This window comes from Salmo salar, chromosome 04 (assembly GCF_965601325.2).
Source record: "Salmo salar chromosome 04, fSalSal1, whole genome shotgun sequence".
Classification (NCBI taxonomy): domain Eukaryota; kingdom Metazoa; phylum Chordata; class Actinopteri; order Salmoniformes; family Salmonidae; genus Salmo; species Salmo salar.
In genome coordinates, this window is record NC_138294.1 from 46,657,923 (window position 1) to 46,677,967 (window position 20,045).

At 42.8% G+C, this 20,045-nt stretch overlaps 2 protein-coding genes across 4 annotated transcripts; both read right to left on the bottom strand.

Moving 5' to 3' along the window:
* Positions 1 to 534: 534 nt before the first annotated feature.
* LOC100136559 (transforming growth factor beta-1 proprotein) lies at positions 535 to 11,053 on the bottom strand. Of its 2 annotated transcripts, none has more exons than XM_014196502.3 (8): positions 10,766 to 11,053; positions 9,544 to 10,252; positions 6,226 to 6,495; positions 5,899 to 5,976; positions 5,632 to 5,779; positions 5,034 to 5,184; positions 4,739 to 4,849; positions 535 to 4,596 (listed from the first exon to the last, which is right to left on the bottom strand). In XM_014196502.3, the coding sequence occupies exons 2-8, from the start codon at positions 9,881 to 9,883 to the stop codon at positions 4,549 to 4,551; spliced, it is 1,146 nt and encodes a 381-aa protein (XP_014051977.1). In that variant the 5' UTR covers positions 9,884 to 10,252; positions 10,766 to 11,053; the 3' UTR covers positions 535 to 4,548. The 2 variants fall into 2 exon arrangements, with proteins under 2 accessions (XP_014051977.1, XP_014051978.1); XM_014196503.3 differs by having other exon boundaries at positions 10,865 to 11,052.
* A 2,284-nt stretch (positions 11,054 to 13,337) lies between these two features.
* LOC106603182 (B9 domain-containing protein 2) lies at positions 13,338 to 16,787 on the bottom strand. Of its 2 annotated transcripts, XM_014196508.3 has the most exons (4): positions 16,666 to 16,787; positions 16,288 to 16,401; positions 16,056 to 16,181; positions 13,339 to 15,298 (listed from the first exon to the last, which is right to left on the bottom strand). In XM_014196508.3, the coding sequence occupies exons 2-4, from the start codon at positions 16,373 to 16,375 to the stop codon at positions 14,985 to 14,987; spliced, it is 528 nt and encodes a 175-aa protein (XP_014051983.1). In that variant the 5' UTR covers positions 16,376 to 16,401; positions 16,666 to 16,787; the 3' UTR covers positions 13,339 to 14,984. The 2 variants fall into 2 exon arrangements, with proteins under 2 accessions (XP_045573609.1, XP_014051983.1); XM_045717653.2 differs by lacking the exon at positions 16,666 to 16,787 and having other exon boundaries at positions 13,338 to 15,298; positions 16,288 to 16,649.
* Positions 16,788 to 20,045: the final 3,258 nt, after the last annotated feature.

A 20,045-nucleotide genomic window follows, 5' to 3' on the forward strand; every position in this document is an offset into this window, starting at 1 on the left:
AACTTTGTTTATTGGGTCGAGCCCCTAGAGGGCACTAAAGACCAATCAGACACAGGCCTAGAAAGCCTAAAATAATATTGTCTCAAAAGGCAGCTTTTATTTTGTACAGCCATGCTTCAAAATACATTTTACTAGTAGATTAACTCTAGACTAATTTAACATGTTGTGGACACCTGGGTGTCTCGTTATTTTCCATGTGTTCACCTCTGAAGAAGAGACCCCTTTTATTCAAGCTACTTTTATCTTCCTCCCCCTTATTCATTGTATTGTGTGAATCACCTTCTGACTGCCTCCCACTGAGGGAGTGGTACTGTATTTCCACCAGATGGAATGCACTGCGGAGAGGGAAAACGTGAAAAGTGGGCCGCAGGTGTCTGCAAGCACAAAGACTCTCACATGCACTTAACCTTGAGTGAGAGCCAACCAGCACTATCACATCGGCCTGACATACCATCAAAGAGTGTCAGTCAAGCAGCCTGTTAACTTATTTATAGTTAAAGACACATAGTATCTACAAATGATGTAAACTGTTGGTCGAGTACGCTTAATCACAATTAGTTTTTTATTTTTATTCAATTACCTTCTTGAGACTTGATGAGGGGTGTGATGAAGATGATTTAAAAGATGAACGGCAACTAATAAGAGGGAGTTCATGCTATTGTACATTCAGTATTTTGAGTAACAGACCCAAACTAATCCTGTCTCCTTCCTCTATACTTCCTGAGGAAGTGCCCCAGGGAGCATACAGTGCATTTGGAAAGCATTCAGACTGCTTGACTTTTTCCACATTTTGTTACTTTACAACCTTATTCTCAAATTGATTAAATAAATTTTTCTTCATCAATCTACACACAATACCCCATAATGACAAAGCAAAAATGCATTTAGATTTTTTTTGCTAGTTTATAAAAAATACAAATATTAAATTTACATAAGTATTCAGACCCTTTACTCAGTACTTTATTGAAGGACCTTTGGCAGCGACTATAGCCTTGATTCTTCTTGGGTATGACGCTACAAGCTTGGCACACCTGTATTTGGGGAGTTTCTCCCATTCTTCTCTGCAGATCCTCTCAAGCGCTGTCAGGTTGGATGGGGAGCGTCGCTGCACAGCTATTTTCAGGTCTCTCAAGAGATGTCCGATCTGGTTCATGTCTGGGCTCTGGCTGGGCAACTCAAGGACATTCAGAGACTTGTCCCGAAGTCACTCCTGCATTGTCTTGGTTGTGTGCTTAGGGTCGTTGTCCTGTTGGAAGGTGAACCTTCACCCCAGTCTGAGGTCCTGACTGCTCTGGAGCAGGTTTTCGTCAAGGATCTCGCTGTACTTTGCTCCATTCATCTTTCCCTCAATCCTGACTAGTCTCCTACTCCCTGCCGCTGAAAAACATCCCCACAGCATTATGCTGCCACCACCATGCTTCACCGTAGGGATGGTGCGAGGTTTCCTCCAGACGTGACGCTTCGCGTTCAGGCCAAAGAGTTCAATCTTGGTTTCATCAGAGAATCTTGTTTCTCATGTTCTGAGAGTCTTTTAGATGCCTTTTGGCAAACTCCAAGAGGGCTGTCATGTGCCTTTTACTGAGGAGTGGCTTCCATCTGGCCACTACCATAAAGGCCTGATTGGTAGAGTGCTGCAGAGATGGTTGTCATTCTGGAAGGTTCTCCCATCTCCATAGAGGAACTGGAGCTCTGTCAGAGACACCATCAGGTTCTTGGTCACCACCCTGACCAAGGCCCTTCTCCCCCCGATTGCTCAGTTTAGCCGGGCGGCCAGCTCTAGGAAGAGTCTTGGTGGTTCCAAACTTATTCCACTTAAGAATGATGGAAGCCACTGTGTTCTTGGGGATCTTCAATGCTGCAGAAATGTTTTGGTACCCTTCCCAAGATCTGTGCCTCGACACAATCACGGGTTTTCGCTTTGTCATTATGTGGTATTGTAAAAACTAATCTGGACAAATGACGGACCATGTAAAAAAACAGTTGGTCCCTAAATCCGTCTAGAAGAACAACGTAAAAACGGTTGGCTGGTATGCCCTCACCCGTCTAAGCGGTCGGCTGTGAATGCCCTCACCCGCTATATACTTATAACTGATTGGTTTGTTTCTGCCCACTATAGTGCTGTCTGGTTAGAACATGATGTTGAGGCCCATCACTGTACTCTTGATAGTCACCTCCACACACACACACAGATGTTTCCATTGAAGATGTTTATATGATTTTGGTAATTCGAACGACTTATTGTTGTGGTTATTTCAATGCACACACACACAACAGTCAGACTTTCGTGTTAATGTCGACAATAAAAAGTCCTCAGACACATGCGTCTTCTCCATTCAGACAACAATAATGCTCTGACCTGAGTGGGTGAGTGCAGTGTCCAGATGCCCCTTTCCAAGCACTCTGATTGGTTGGGAATGGCAGGGCTATGATGGGTGAGGGATAACTTAGGTAGGCTGAGCAGCCAAACTAACAGGACTTATGGGAAACTGAAGGAACTGTGAAGGGGAAGTTAGGTAGAGAGGAGAGGAGGGGGACAACCTTTTTTACAGGTATTGTGTGTAGATTGATGAGGATTTGTATTTAATTTAATCCGTTTCAGAATAAGGCTGTAACGTAACAAAATGTGGAAAAAGAGAAGGGGTCTGAATAATTTGTGAATACACTGTAAATACTGAAACACAATGACAATAAGACAAGTCTATTGACACACCCAGGACATTGGCAAATCTAAATAACTATTAAAAAACTCCATAAACCACTATATATATTTATATATATATATATATACTGCTCAAAAAAATAAAGGGAACATTTAAACAACACATCCTAGATCTGAATGAAAGAAATAATCTTATTAAATACTTTTTTCTTTACATAGTTGAATGTGCTGACAACAAAATCACACAAAAATAATCAATGGAAATCCAATTTATCAACCCATGGATGTCTGGATTTGGAGTCACACTCAAAATTAAAGTGGAAAACCACACTACAGGCTGATCCAACTTTGATGTAATGTCATTAAAACAAGTCAAAATGAGGCTCAGTAGTGTGTGTGGCCTCCACGTGCCTGTATGACCTCCCTACAACGCCTGGGCATGCTCCTGATGAGGTGGCGGATGGTCTCCTGAGGGATCTCCTCCCAGACCTGGACTCAAGCATCCGCCAACTCCTGGACAGTCTATGGTGCAACGTGGCGTTGGTGGATGGAGCGAGACATGATGTCCCAGATGTGCTCAATTGGATTCAGGTCTGGGGAACGGGCGGGCCAGTCCATAGCATCAATGCCTTCCTCTTGCAGGAACTGCTGACACACTCCAGCCACATGAGGTCTAGCATTGTCTTGCATTAGGAGGAACCCAGGGCCAACCGCACCAGCATATGGTCTCACAAGGGGTCTGAGGATCTCATCTCGGTACCTAATGGCAGTCAGACTACCTCTGGCGAGCACATGGAGGGCTGTGCGACCCCCCAAAGAAATGCCACCCCACACCATGACTGACCCACCGCCAAACCAGTCATGCTGGAGGATGTTGCAGGCAGCAGAACGTTCTCCACAGCGTCTCCAGACTCTGTCATGTCTGTCACGTGCTCAGTGTGAACCTGCTTTCATCTGTGAAGAGCACAGGGCGCCAGTGGCGAATTTGCAAATCTTGGTGTTCTCTGGCAAATGCCAAACGTCCTGCACGGTGTTGGGCAGTAAGCACAACCCCCACCTGTGGACGTCGGGCCCTCATGGAGTCTGTTTCTGACCGTTTGAGCAGACACATGCACATTTGTGGCCTGCTGGAGGTCATTTTGCAGGGCTCTGGCAGTGCTCCTCCTGCTCCTCCTTGCACAAAGGCGGAGGTAGCGGTCCTGCTGCTGGGTTGTTGCCCTCCTACAGCCTCCTCCACGTCTCCTGATGTACTGGCCTGTCCCCTGGTAGCGCCTCCATGCTCTGGACACTACGCTGACAGACACAGCAAACCTTCTTGCCACAGCTCGCATTGATGTGCCATCCTGGATGAGCTGCACTACCTGAGCCACTTGTGTGGGTTGTAGACTCCGTCTCATGCTACCACTAGAGTGAAAGCACCGCCAGCATTCAAAAGTGACCAAAACATCAGCCAGGAAGCATAGGAACTGAGAAGTGGTCTGTGGTCCCCACCTGCAGAACCACTTCTTTATTGGGGGTGTCTTGCTAATTGCCTATAATTTCCACCTGTTGTCTATTCCATTTGCACAACAGCATGTGAAATGTATTGTCAATCAGTGTTGCTTCCTAAGTGGACAGTTTGATTTCACAGAAGTGTGATTGACTTGGAGTTACATTGTGTTGTTTAAGTGTTCCCTTTATTTTTTTGAGCAGTGTATATATATAAAATAAATTACAATTAAAAAAAAAAACATCCACTAATCATTGAATAGGGAAATCCTCAGCTGGGAAATATGTGAAATAATATTATTAACATTCGGAAATGATGTCTGGACTACATCCAGATTTTCGCCAGGACTCCATGAGTACAAGGAAATACGATGAATAACAAAATGGATATATATGTAATTCTAGCTACACTTGCAGGACTTAACAATCATATTGGACAACTGCTCCACCTGTGCAAGAAAAGGGAAAAAAAGGAAGAGTACCTTCAGTGGATAGACATTGTTCAGAAACATTTTAACCCAGCAGCTTCGTTGACTATCATTTCAATTCAGTGAAGATGTTATGAGAGTTAACAATACAGTATTCACAGACCTTGTGTTGTCTACCCACATAGTAGAGAATGGGTAGGGGCTCCAAGACCTGTGGAACACAGCAAGGTTGGGCAGAGGCTCCAGGATTGTGGTGCTTATACAGAGCCAGTACCTGTGGTTAAGTAAACAAAAGGTTACTAAATATCTCATTGAACAGTTACAGACCATCTCGTTCTGTATATAGTCTCAATCTCACCCCGTGGCTATATAGTGGCATTACTTAAAGCCCCAACTGTACAGATCCTTTAGACAATAAACAATAGGGAGGCTTACAGATACATGATTGGTAGCATTACCTGGGAGTACTTGTTCTCTGTGTTCCATATATAGGTGCAGGGGCCCATGCAGTAGTTAGCAAAGTAGCCAGTGGGTTCATGGATCCATTTCCAGCCCAGGTCCTTACGGAAGTCAATGTAAAGCTTTCGCACACAGCAACTCTCCGATTTGCTGGGGGTACACACACACACCTGTGAGTTATACACCTCATCTCTTAAAAACAGGGTGTTAACAAGGCGTCTAAGTAGGCCTACAGTATATCCATCAGCTAAAAGAGATTATAAACTGGGTGGTTCGAGCCTGAATGCTGATTGGCTGACAGTATACCACGGGTATGACAAAACATTTAGTTTTACTGCTCTAATTACGTTGGTAACCAGTTTATAATAGCAATAAGGCACCTCGGGGGTTTGTGGTATATGGCGAATATACCAAGGCTAAGGGCTGTATCCAGGCACTCCGCGTTGCGTCGTGCATAAGAACAACCCTTAGCCGTGGTATATAGGCCATATACCACACCCCCTTGTGCCTTATTGCTTAATTAACACACATTTAAGAGACATGAATTGATAGTTATAAAATGTTCTCTTGGGCCGGTGGAATAAAGGATAGTCTCACTCTGAGCAGATCTCTTCAGTAGTGGTTTGTCGTTTCTTCCGAGAGCTAAGCTGGCTGTGGCGTTCCACAGGAAGTGACATCAGTAAAATGTGAGGCTTTGGCATGTTCATGAAGAGAGTTTCTTTATCTCCCCTGGGCTTGTTCATCCCTTTTGTATAAAACATTGACACATTTGTCAGTAAAGAGATTTACAGTGGAGGTTTGTCAGAAAACGTGTGGCTTGAGTTGATTTCAATATAGTGAATATAGCTAGTAGACTGCAAATACCTGCTATTTCAAAGCGGAATTCTTCCATTGTTTTCCCACAATCACAAGGCAACTTCAATTGGAATCCTTGCTCCTTTCCTGGAAAATTTTGTACAAATCCAAATATGAATTGTGTATCAAACTTTTTTTTAAACCTGAAGGAATAGGTCTGCTGTTTTAGGTGTAAAAGTCTATTGGAAAGTTGTTACACATGCTTTGCCATAGGCCTTCTTTGTAGTGCCACTTAAATCAAACACAGATTTGTAACAGGATATGATTGTCATTGATTCAACATACTGTTTGTGTTATGCAATTATGACTACAACCCTAAAGGAAATTGTAACTTACCAGCCCCTTGCAGCCACTCCCTCAGAGTCTGTGTAACATCAAAGGAGATCCAGCGATTGGCCCATTCCTTTGAGATAAAATGGGACTTCATGTAACGTGCCTTATCTCCAACGCCTCTGTAGAGTTCCAGCCTCTGCTCGCTGCTGTCCTGCATGCCACGATTTTTGATGAGGAGACGGAGCTCAGCTTGAGAGAGCAGTCGATCTGTCCCTAATACAGACCGCATCTCAGACATGTTGAAGAGCATTTGGTGCTTAATGTTGTTCTCACCTGGGAAAGAAGGAGTCAGTCAGTGATTGTTTGTTATTTCTACGACAGGACCAGTCAGTGCAAGAGAAGAGGCCATAGAGAAAGCATTGTACCGGTAATAAAACTATTGTGGATAGATTCTGTTATATAAAAAGACACTCTCAGGGAGAGGCGAATGCAGTTTCAGGTTTGGCTTTTCCTCAAATACTATCCGCTGGAGCCAAAATTACCCCTGTGAGTCTATAACAATAATTACACATTGGAAAGGCCGCTGAGGAAGTGAGCCTGCTCTGGGGGCCAGATCACACCATGCTGTGGCCTCTAACTAACTCTAGCATCTATTCACAAAGGTATCTTCTGTCGCGGTGGGGGACGGGGAACCCTAACCTTTATAAGGTTAGGGTTCCCAAACAGCCATATTTCCATGTTACAGCGATTGATTACGGAAGACAGACAGAAGACAGAGGCGACCACCTGTGCTAATTAGCTATCTAGAGTGCTCCGAACACCTGTGTGTAACGGAATAAGGAAGCCAAAAAGTGTTATAACTGAAAAATACTGTTGGCTGCAACTGTGTTAAAACAGTGTACAGTAAATGTATAATTTGCATTTGTGAAGTTATTTTTATGTGATGTGAAAGGAGAGGGCTTTATGTTTCCAAAACCTTATTGCAAGTGAGGATTATTAACGTTTATAAACATTAAAGCAGAGTGTCGGGATTGTAGTTCACATGGTCCCAGCCTCTGGGCGATACTTACGCCTGAGAACTCTAAGCAGAATGCCACCTTGGGTTCTCGAGAGCAAACCATGATGCATCACCACATAGCATTACACTAAACCAGCAGCATAAAAAAAGGAGTTCATCAGAGGTCACGATCCTGACCTGGGGCAAGCCTAACCGGCTCAGTGACTGCCTGGACAACAAGTTTGCACTGCAGAGATTTATACTGTCTTTTAGACAGAAAAGGGGAAGGATCCAGCAAAGGGAAGGAAACATCTGGTAGGGAGAGGTAAAAGGTTGAGGCAGGCCGTGGTTTTAAACACAGCAGACAGGGCCATTGCAGTCAGTTCAGTAAACCAATGGAAGAAACACCCATTTCCAGTCAACAACCTTATCTAAAGGACATAATTATACACATTTACATCCTAAAAATGTTCCACCAACTGCAGTTTCTAAATTTGCTCAGTCAGAAACTACAGCACTATTTCAAATGCATCATATTCACAACATATGACATGGGTGAAATAGCCGTGCTTAGCTTAATCATTTGCAAGTCTGCTAACCCTCTCTGCATCATCCTACGTTGCACAATCCAGTGTGGTGAAAGGTTAAACAGATGCTTCATGGTATACAGGGATAGAAGCCATTTTATTTGCGAGGGCACGACTTGAGTCATTTAACAGAATGTATCCTGAAGTGTTCCTTCCTGCCAGCTGTTCAGATAAGCACACGGGAATCAGTCCGAGGAAACCTCCCTGGCCCCATCCATCGGTCTGACCCTCCACATTCTAAGTGACAATATGGTCTAACATTACTCTGGTCCAGCTGTATAACATTGAGCCACCTTGCGAGTTTGCTGACACGTAGCTGTGCCCGTTTGGCTACACTTTTCCCACATCGGAGAGTAGATCATTTGACGGTTCTGATAAGGAAATCGTTGCTTGCATCGCTGAGCGGTGCCCAGGAAAGAATGACATCCAATTGTTACATTTCCCCACTCCCTCTAAATCAAAACCAAACATGGATTCCATGTTGTGTCTAGCTTAGCACAGACACTGGTGTTTCACATGTTTGTCTAGAATAGATAATCAGACCCGCAATTGGGTAACTTGCTGCCGCAGACGGGAAGTAGAACTGAGCATGTTTGGTTTTGATTTCGAGGGGGGTGGTAGCATCTGACAATTGGACTTAATTCATTCCTGGGCACTGCCCAACGATGCAAACGACAATTTCCTTATCAAAACCGTCCACGGATATACTCTCCGACGTGGAAAAGCGTTGCCAAATAGGCATAGGTCTGCAAATATCTCGCACGCCTCTCCAATAGTATGCCCTAAGATGAAACGTTAAAATAACTGTACATGACGGCCAGCCTTGATTAAAGATTTATACCTTAAAATCAACCTTTGAAGATCCCCCCCTACACACATCAACCATTTAACACGCCTATACCTGACTAAAGTAAGGCTAGGGAAACATCCACTTTAACTTGACAAGCTACTCGCAGGCCTGGGCAACTCCAGTCCTCGGGGGCCTGATTGGTGTCACAGTTTTGCCCCAGTCCCAGCTAACACACCTGACTCCAATAATCAACTAATCATGATCTTCAGTTTATAATGCAATTAGTTTAAATCAGCTGTGTTTGCTAGGGATGATATTATACTAATACAATTGCACAGAGAAATATATTTTGTTACAAGTACCAAAATATATTTTGTTACTTGCAATGGTATGGTGTTATGGGGCCATTTTGCTTCCACTAGTCCTGGGGCCTTTGTTAAGGTCAACAGCATCATGAAGTTTACAAAGTACCATGACATTTTAGCCAAAACCTGGTTGCCTCTGCCAAGAGGATGACACTTGGCCACAATTGGATCTTCCAGCAAGACAATAACCTAAGCACACATAATAAAATCCACAAATAAATGGTTAATTGACCACAAAACCAACATTTTGCAATGGCCATCTCAGTCTCCAGACTTGAACCACATTGAAAACCTCTGGTTTGAATTGAAGAGGGCAGTCCATAAGCGCAGATGAGGGTTATCAAGGATATGGAGGATTTTTTTATTTTACTAGGCAAGTCAGTTAAGAACAAATTCTTATTTTCAATGACAGACTAGGAACAGTGGGTTAAATGCCTTGTTCAGGGGCAGAATGACAGATTTTTACCTTGTCAGCTCGGGGATTCGATCTTGCAACCTCTTGGTTACAAGTCCAACGCTCTAACCACTAGGCTACCTGACGGTCTAAGATCCCTTCCAATGTGTCCACTAATCTCATAAAACATTTTAGAAAAAGGCTCAGCGTCGTTATCCTCGCAAGGGTAGTGCGCTGAGTGTACTCACTTTGTTTCATGTTGAACTTGTGGACCTCCTTTGCAAAGTATGCTTCCTCTTCTGTATCCTGAGTGGGTGGTATGCATGTGTGCACCTGCTCCTCACTCAGCTCCACTGTGCTGTTGTAGATGGATATCAGGGAGGTTGGGACCTTCTCGAAGTCTCCCTCCTGGTCAATCTCTGGCTCCTTGGGCAGCCGCAGCTTGCTCAGTATCTGTCCACGGATGGCCTCAATGCGTTTTCTCTTCATCAGCTCCAAGTCCAGTGACTTACAGGTGGACATGGCTTCACTCCGACACATATATTCCAGCGCCAATAAGACAACCAGCGTCAAACATTCTGCCCTCATGGCACACTTTAAAAGAGGAACAATGTTTAAAGACAGCAGGCTTTCAGAGGTGACTATTATGTGGATTTACCGTCCTGTTTGAGCTCGCCGTGTCCCGTTGTGTGAGCTGATTTCAATGGACTACTCCTGCTGCTGTCACAATACTCACTGAAACACAGGAGGCTCTTCAGGATCTCAAGTTGAGCTCCTCTGTGACTGGCGCACGCTGTGGAACCGAGGTCAGACCACGGAGAAGCACCACAAGAGCTCAGCCTAGACTGAGTCACTGTCTCACTGGTACGGTGCCTCACAGACTCTCAGTGCTCCCTAGAGGCAGTCTCAATTCAGGAATGAATGAACTACAGCACATCACCACATTACTACCTGTTCCTGGGACCCAAATACACACGCACACACACACGCGCACACACACACACACACACACACACACACGCACACACACGCACACACACACACACACACACACGTTAATATAACAAACAAGCTCTGGAAACAGGGGGCCCTGTGTAAACTGTGAGATTTGGAAAGTAACGTTATGAACTATAAAAGGGAAATCTCAATGAAAATTGTCAAGCTGTCTCAACTTCCTTCCCCACCCTCTATAAACTGTACATTTGTTAATCAGTTCCTAAACACATTTTTTTGCAAATTCTTACAACATTACTGAAGACGTTTTAGTCCGTTGACTCAATTCCCTTTCCAAGCAAAAGGGCCGTTTCATTAGTGTAGAAAAATCACGATATTGAGAAATGAAAAATGTCTTAACGAGTTATTCATAAACACATGCACACAGCATATTGCATTAAGCAAAATAAATGTTAGGAGTCAAAAACTACTGCCTAGCTTCAATTCAAATTCTCCAAGACTGATGCTGTCACTCACTAGACCAGTAGACGCACTTTCCAATCCCAACCTTGCCAGAGAACACCACAACAAATGAAAGAGCGGAGACATCCTAACAGCAACAACAAACTCACTCACACGTAGTTACAGCTCCTTCTCTAGTCTTTACTATATTCAGACCCAGTTAGTTAAAACGTTTCAGACTAAAATAAATATTTCCTGTTAGACTGTTCACACATTCATTGTGCGGTTTGTTTTACTAGTCATCCTCAGCCACTGATATTTTTCTCCGGTTGTTTGAATTTCTGTCTAGTTCCTCTCTTGCACTAAAAATGTATGACACTCTAAATCCAGGAAGTGAGCAGCATTGTGAAACTTCTGCCATTTCAAAGCACAGGGCTGCTTGTTCTGTTAGCTTTGCTGGAAGACAAGACACATGGAAGAACTTAAAATAACTGGTTGATTTGCTAAGTTCAATCCACCTGCAAGTGCTAAAAACGTAGCATCATCCATAGTATCATCTAAATAGACTGCATTGGCTACAATATCTTTATAGTTCATATACAGTTGAAATCGGAAGTTTACATACTTAGGTTGGAGTCATTAAAACTTGTTTTTCAACCACTCCACAAATTTCTTGTTAAGAAACTATAGTTTAGGCAAGTCGGTTAGGACATCTACTTTGTGCATGACACAAGTAATTTTTCCAACAATTGTTAACAGACATTATTTCTCTTATAATTCAATGTATCACAATTCCAGTGGGTCAGAAGTTTACATACACTAAGTTGACTGTGCCTTTAAACAGCTTGGAAAATTCCAGAAAAGTATGTCATGGCTTTAGAAGCTTCTGACAGGCTAATTGACATCTTTTGAGTCAATTGGAGGTGTACCTGTGGATGTATTTCAAGGCCTACCTTCATACTCAGTGCCTCTTTGCTTGACATCATGAGAAAATCAAAAGAAATCAGATGAAAAATGGTAGACCTCCACAAGTCTGGTTCATCCTTGGGAGTAATTTCCAAACGCCTGAAGGTACCACGTTCATCTGTATAAACAATAGTGCGCACGTATAAACACCATGGGACCACGCAGCCGTCATACCGCTCAGGAAGGAGACACGTTCTGTCTCCTAGAGATGAACGTACATTGGTGCGAAAAGTGCAAATCAATCCCAGAACAACAGCAAAGGACCGTGTGAAGATGCTGGAGGAAACCGGTACAAAAGTATCTATATCCACAGTAAAACAAGTCGTATATCGACATAACCTGAAAGGCCGCTCAGCAAGGAAGAAGCCACTGCTCCAAAACTCCAAACTCCAAAACTGGAGAAATGTCCTCTGGTCTGATGAAACAAAAATAGAACTGTTTGGCCATAATGACCATCGTTATGTTTGGAGGAAAAAGGGGAGGCTTGCAAGCCGAAGAACACCATCCCAACCGTGAAGCACGGGGCTGGCAGCATCATGTTGTGGGGGTGCTTTGCTGCAGGAGGGACTGGTGCACTTCACAAAATAGATGGCATCATGAGGACGGAAAATTATGTGGATATATTGATGCAACATCTCAAGACATCAGTCAGGAAGTTAAAGCTTGGTCACAAATGGGTCTTCCAAATGGACAATGACCCCAAGCATACTTCCAAAGTTGTGGCAAAATGGCTTAAGGACAACCAAGTTAAGGTATTAGAGTGGCCATCACAAAAGCCCTGACCTCAATCCTATAGAACATTTGTGGGCAGAACTGAAAAGGTGTGTGGAAGCAAGGAGGCCTACAAACCTGACTCAGTTACACCAGCTCTGTCAGGAGGAATGAGCCAAAATTCACCCAACTTATTGTGGTAAGCTTGCGGAAGGCTACCCGAAACGTTTGACCCAAGTTCAACAATTTAAAGGCAATGCTACCAAATACTAATTGAGTATGTAAACTTCTGACCCACTTGGAATGTGATGAAAGAAATAAAAGCTGAAATAAATCATTCTCTCTACTATTATTCTGACATTCTTAAAATAAAGTGGTGATCCTAACTGACCTAAGACAGAGAATTTTTACTAGGATTAAATATCAGGAATTGTGAAAAAACTGAGTTTAAATGTATTTGGCTAAGGTGTATGTAAACTTCCGACTTCAACTGTACACTGACAGTGCAAAACTGAGTATACAAAACTCTTTCAATGACAGACTGACCAGGTGAAAGCTATGATCCCTTATTGTTACATTTTTTTCAATCAGTGTAGATGAAGGGGAGGAGACAGGTTAAAGAAGGATTTTCAATCCTTGAGACATGGATTGTGTGTGTGCCAGTGAGGGTGAATGGGCAAGACAAAAGATTAAAGTGCCTTTGAAAGGGGTATGGTAGTAGCTGCCAGGCGCACCGGTTTGTGTCAAGAACTGCAACGCTGCTGGGTTTTTCACGCTCAGTTTCCTGTTTGTATCAAGAATGGTCCACCACCTAAAGAATATCCAGCCAACTTGAAACAACTGTGGGAAGCATTAGTCAACATGGGCCAGCATCCCTGTGGAACGCTTAGGACACCTTGTAGAGTCCACGCCCCGACGAATTTAGGCTTTTTTGAGGGCAAACTGGGGGGGGGGGGGGGTGCAACTCAATATTAGGAAGGTCTTAGTAATGCTTGGTATATTCAGTGTATTTTGTCTCCACCCTGTGTTTACTACAATCTACTACCAAACTTTAACGACTGCATATTATTACGAAAAATAAAATTATTGATGAGTTAATTTATTGTGTCATTAGATATGCAACTTGCAAACTTTGAGGGAATATTTGTAAAGCAAAATGATGCAGGTTAGGTTATAGATCACAGGCATGCAGGTAATGATTTATTTACATAATTCTAATATATATTAAAAAAAAGTTCATAGAAAAATAGAAAACTGAAATTAAGTACAGTACAAAATCTGGTTTGCATTTTTAAATACCTCCAGTTATATACATTTTTTCAAAATATTGAAAATCAGGAAGGCAGATGGTGTTGAAAGGCTCACACCCCCCTTTGTGGAGAAAGTGGGGAAAGACACACATTTGCATGTTGGGGTCTTAGCATACACTACATGACCAAAAGTATGTGGACACCTGCTCGTCGAACATCTCATTCCAAAATCATGGCCATTAATATGGAGTTGGTCCCCCCTTTGCTGCTATATCAGCCTCCACTCTTCTGGGAAGGCTTTCCACTAGATGTTGGAACATTGCTGCGGGGACTTGCTTCCATTCTGCCACAAGAGCATTAGTAAGGTCGGGCACTGATGTTGGGCAATTAGGCCTGGCTCGCTGTCGGCGTTCCAATTCATTCCAAAAGTGTTCAATGGGGCTGAGGTCAGGGCTCTGTGCAGGCCAGTCAAGTTCTTCCACACCGCTCTGCAAACCATTTCTGTATGGACCTTGCTTTGTGCGTGGGGCATTGTCATGCTGAAACAGGGAAAGGCCTACAGCAAAAATGGAAGCACAGAATCATCTATAATGTCATTGTACGCTGTAGCTTTAAGATTTCCCTTCACTGGAAAAAAGGGGCCTAGCCCGAACCATGAAAAACAGCCCCAGACCATTATTCCTCCTCCACCAAACTTTACAGTTGGCACTATGCATTCGGGCAGGTAGCGTTCTCTTGGCATCCGCCAAACCCAGATTTGTTTGTCGGACTGCCAGAATGTGAAGCTTGATTCATCACTCCAGAGAACGCGTTTCCACTGCTCCAGAGTCCAACTGCGGCGAGCTTTACACCACTCCAGCCAACGCTTGGCATTGCGCATGGTGATCTTAGGCTTGTGTGCAGCTGCTCCTGACAAACAGTTCTTGTGCTGACATTGCTTCCAGAGGCTGTTTGGAGCTTGGTATTGAGTGTTGCAACCGAGGACAGATTATTTTTATGCGCTACACGCTTCAGCACTGAGCCGTTATTGCTCCTAGACGTTTCCACTTCATAATAACGTCACTTACAGTTGACCGGGTCAGCTCTAGCAGGGCAGAAATTTGACTTGTTGATTTTATACACCTGTCAGCAATGGGTGTGGCTGAAATAGCCGAATCCACTAATTTGAAGGGGTGTCCGCATACTTTTGTATCTATAGTGTATGTATGCAACATCAACGCATCTCACAAGGCAAAATATCTAATCTGACCTGCTCAGTCTTTATGTACCCGTTGCAGATATGGTCAAAATCCACACCCAGTAACAATACAGTGCTCCATTCAGGCCTCTCTCCATTCACCCTTTGCTCTGTCCCATCTCTCAACATTTCAGCTCTCTACACCATATCTGTCAAAGTGTCGCATGATGATGCCTAGCTCCAACTCTACAGTGCCCATAGCCACTGTGTGCAGCCTATATCTGTCCGCCCCACTGTATATGATGTCTGTGGAGCGCAGCTGGGGACCTCCACCCACAAAGGTTTGAGCTATCTGCTCCTGCCAGGATCCCAGTGGTCTCCAGGTCACACAGCGTACATGGTGGTGCCCTGGGCTGGAGGGCACATGGCAATATCCATAACCATACAGCTGACAGCGCCCAAATGCATCCTGGTGCCAAACCTGCAGGTGAAGCTTGGGCCAGCCTAATGGGGAAGAGAAGTGAAATTAGTCAATCAAACCAAATACAACAGGTGTAGACATTACTGTGAAATGCTTACTTACGAGCCCAACAACGCAGAGTTCAAAAGTAAGAAAATTAGCAAATAAAAATAGAAAATAGTAACACAATGAATAACAATCATAATAAATAACAACAGCGAGGCTACATATAAGTGCCGGTTCTGAGTCAATGTGCAGGGGTACGAGGTAGTTGAGGTAATATGTACATGTAGGTAGGGGTAAAAGTGACTAGGTAATCAGGATAGAAAATAAACAAAGCAGCAGCGTATGCCGAGAATGTGAAAGTGTGTGTGTTTTGTGTGTGTGAGCGTATGTAACGTGTGTGTGTGATGTGTTGGAGTGTCAGTGTGTGTGTGGGTAGAGTCCAGTGAGTGTCCACGCATAGAGTCAGTGTAAAAGAGTCAGTGCAAAAAGAGGTCAATGCAAATAGTCCGGGTAGCCATTTGATCAACTGTTCAGCAGTTTTATGAATTGGGGGTTGAAGCTGTTCAGGTGCCTTTTGATCCCAGACTTGGCGCTCCGGTACTGCTTGCCGTGCAGTAGCAGAGTGAACAGTCTATGGCTTGGGTGGCTGGAGTCTTTGACAATTTTCCAGTCTTACCCTGTTATTATTAACCTGAAATCTAGGCTTGGTAAATGTAGGTATGTAAGTTATGTAGCTTTTAATTGACGTCTGTGATGAACTGCTACTTATAAATTGTCAGGAAGCTAGCTAACTACCTTGCAGTCCTTTAGTGGTGTAGTGCAGATCAATGGGATGACTCCAGTATGCCATGTCCCCTGTCTGAGGCAAATCCACTTGGGTCTGCCCCTCCTTCAAGCCAGAGAGAAGTCGCCATGCACCCCCTTACATAACGAAATAGACGTGTGGTTGGAAACAGAGTATCACAATCACAACGGATGAGGTGAAGTAAAATGCTCAATAAAATAATCTGAATACAACAAAAGACACCTGTATGAATTCCCCACTTGCAGAAGAGACTACTCTGAGGGAAGCCGCTTGCCCCAACGATCTGACCGATAATGTGCAGCTCTGCCATTACCGGTATATGTGCAGCTCCTCTGCCTGCAGGTAGAGCACATAATAACGCTGAATTGAACATCTGTTTACAGTGTCAGTGGCTAGCAGGGATTAGTTAGCTATCTGGCTAACGTTAGCTAGCTAGCCTCGTAGTTGTAGGTTCAAATGATAAATTCGTCAACATAGCTGGCTTGAAATATGGTTGTTTGTTAGCTAGCAAACTAGAACATTTGATGACCGTTTTAATACATCACTTTATACAAAACATAGTCAGTAAAACAAAAACAATAATGTCAAAAACACAGCTACCGCTTGGATTCAATGAGATGAAAATGCTGAAGCCACCATGATCCTCATTTCCTTGGCAACCAAACAAGAAACTACGGAAGCTGACGTTGAGAGAAACCGGCAAAAGGTTTTGACCGCTCTGTTCATTTCCTTCCACAAGGGAATAAAATATTTAAGTCAAGAGAGGGAATTTGTCTTTATAAAGTTTTTTCTTTTTATATAAGTTTTTTTTAAATCAATAATTGGTGTTTACCTAATGCTCTTATGGTTGTACTCCTTGCTTGGATGACCTTGTAGAAAACTAGGGAAATTGTGAACTGCCTTATTGCAATGGAAGACAAAGATGCGCAACAGTATAGCCGACTGTGTACATTTATATCAATCAAATGTTTATGATGATGCATTATTGTGTACTAACTAGGGTACACAAGGCTGCATATTGCTCGCTATGGGGGTAAGAGACAATTAAACACTTTTCCATTGGACCCTGGTATTTAATTAAGCAACATATAAGTAAACTAAAAACAAATAGTTGAAAAGAGAAGGTATGCTTACATTACATCATTAAAAACAGTATCAAGAAAGCCATGCTCTATCCACAGCCAGAGAATGGCATCAGACAGGTTGAAAACAAACAAGGATAAAACATAAGAAAATAGAGCTTCAATGTTTTTTTTTTATCAGCACATATCACTTACAAATGGGCCAACAATAAGAGGCAATTACCCTTGTATTTTCATAGAGTACCACAGTATGAGTCATAATACCCATAAAACCTAGCGGTCAAACAAGGAAATGGTTCCAATCATTTTTCCCATAGGGGATTTTAGAAGTCACCTTGTCCGAGAGAGATTTACATGGTTATCAAAACGTCATGCCATGGTAAGCCTACACAAAACACAGCCCTTATTTTAAGTGTTTCTAAAATTCCCTATGGGAAAAATAGTGTAAAAACAATTGGAACCATTTCCCTGTTTGACCGCTAGGTTTTATGGGTATTATGACACCTCCACTGTGGGGCTCTATTAAGGAGGGACAGGAGGATTGAAAGTCTTGGCAGTAGATGTCATCATTTTCCCATTAGAATGAATGTCCCCCACAGTCAAAGGCATCAAAGTCAGAGTCAGCCCCCTTTAAAGTCAAAGTTGTGGAAGTGAGGAGAGTCAACAGTCTGGTTGCAGGAGTGGTACACCCCTGCTGAGCCCAGGTCAGAGAAGTCTGTGGTGGGGGCAGGTCAGGAGGCCTTGCGTCAGAGTTAGCAGAGCATGCACCCGGGTAAGCTATGGCAGAGGAAGCAGCAGCCCTTCTCATCAGTAAATACACAGCCCTCGCTGCCCGGGCATCATGGCTGGTGCCAAGGCACAGACAGTCCACTGGACAATTAGTCCCTTTGTTCCTCTTCATGTGGGGAGATGCATGCCTGTGGTGGATGGTAAAGAGAACATCTATGTCATGCACATCCTTAATTGAAATGTACACCACTACACGTCGCATAAAACTCTACTTTTATCAAAAACTACAGCTTTCAGCACCCAAAGAAAAGCTTGCATTTACACAGGACAAACATAGATACAAAGAAAGCATTAAAGAATGAACATTTGTACTATCGACAGATAGGGACTCGATGTAGTCGGGGGTGCAGTCCGCCCACACTCGTCACCACTGAACTCCATCGTATGTCGTGGAGTTGAGTTTATGGTCCTTTCAAGACAACTGGGAACTTGTCAGGGATCTTCAGGTCCAGTTCCCGACTTGGAATTCTGAGTTGGATGACCGTTCAAAACGATTTTTTTCCCAGTCGGAGCTCGTGTTTTTTCTGAGTTCCCATATTGTGTTGAACACACCGAAGTCGGAAGTCAGAGATTTCCAAGTTCCCAGTTGTTTTTAACACGGCATTGTAGATCAGTCAGCCAGCAGTCGCCTTCACTGTCGGCTGCATTGTCGAACAATCCCCGTTTCCACATGTTAGAAACAAACTGGCTAGTTATGAGGAGGGAAAATCCACTCGAATTCAATCACTTTTTGACAGCAACCCTTTTGATTTAAACAAAACTTTCCATACATGTTTGCCCATGGAAGAAGTGGTCAGAAAGTTACTTTTTGTACCTGAATACCAAAACATTTAGGAGATAAAAGGGGCTCAAAGTTGACCCATTTTGCATAGGGTGAATTACGAATAAGTGGGACACTTTGCATTTCCGTCTTCTGTACCCTCTTTCGACATCTATTTAACATATTAACCCAATACATGATACATTTCTGAAATCAAGATGTTTTATAATTTTAAAAAAATTACATTTTGATATCATATTTACAGGCGGCATGACACACCCATTTGTGTATACTGAGGCAAAACCATATTTTCAATTTGCATGTGGTAGACTGGGACAGCAGGTTAGCTAAACTGGGACACTATTATTATAGTCCTAATTGTACCCCAATGACAATTCAATAAACTTTTGTGTGATTAGGAAACTTCTGAGGATTTCAGAAATGTATCACGTGTTGGGATAATATGTTGGATAGATGTCTGAAGAGGTTAACTCAAATAACAGTACTACAAGAACCAGAGCCCTGCCTAACCGAAGTACATGGGATCTCTAATAAAAACTGGATCTCTTTTCTCCATTGGAGAAGTGTATTATGCTGTCCCACTTTATCTACTCCATACTGTCCTACTTTAGCTAGCTATGGTTGGTAAACAAAAAAAAAGACAATTACAAAATTGGCAACTTTCTATATATTTTGATGCACCAGTACATAGTATGCACAGTGCATTATTTTGGACAGTTTTAGAACCTTAACATCAAAGAGAAAAAAAGCCTTACCTTGAGCTTCGTGTTTGTAGCTTGCTGTGCCCCCCTCTGTGATGTCACACCCATGAAGTGATGGAATTTTGAATTTTGTGGATTCTCTGCAAGGGTTTAGTAACAATAGTTTAGATTTTCTCTTGTCAGACCAAGAAATAAACACGGCAGGATTAAACTGTCCCAGTTTATATGATGTCCGACCATTTCCAAATTCACCCTACCACAACATACGATAAGACATCCATGCCTTCATCACTGGAAAAGATAAACGGTTGTGTTTGATATTATTTAATTAAAAGCTAGCAAACAGTCTTCTCAAACTATTGTATAATTTCTTGAAAGAAAATGTTTTTGAATGAAAATTGTTTTTCTTAACCTTTAACGTAAATTATCTAAAAACGCTTAAACTCATATTTTTTTTGTGTTGTGCCTGCCATCGGTTGAGACACATCATGCTCTTGAATACAGTATGGGTGTCATTTTAATCATAGAAATATAATTTATGGAATGGACATATCCCTTCAGACCACTGCAATTTAGTTGGTACACAATTGACATTTAAATTTAATTGAAATTATAACTTCTAATTAC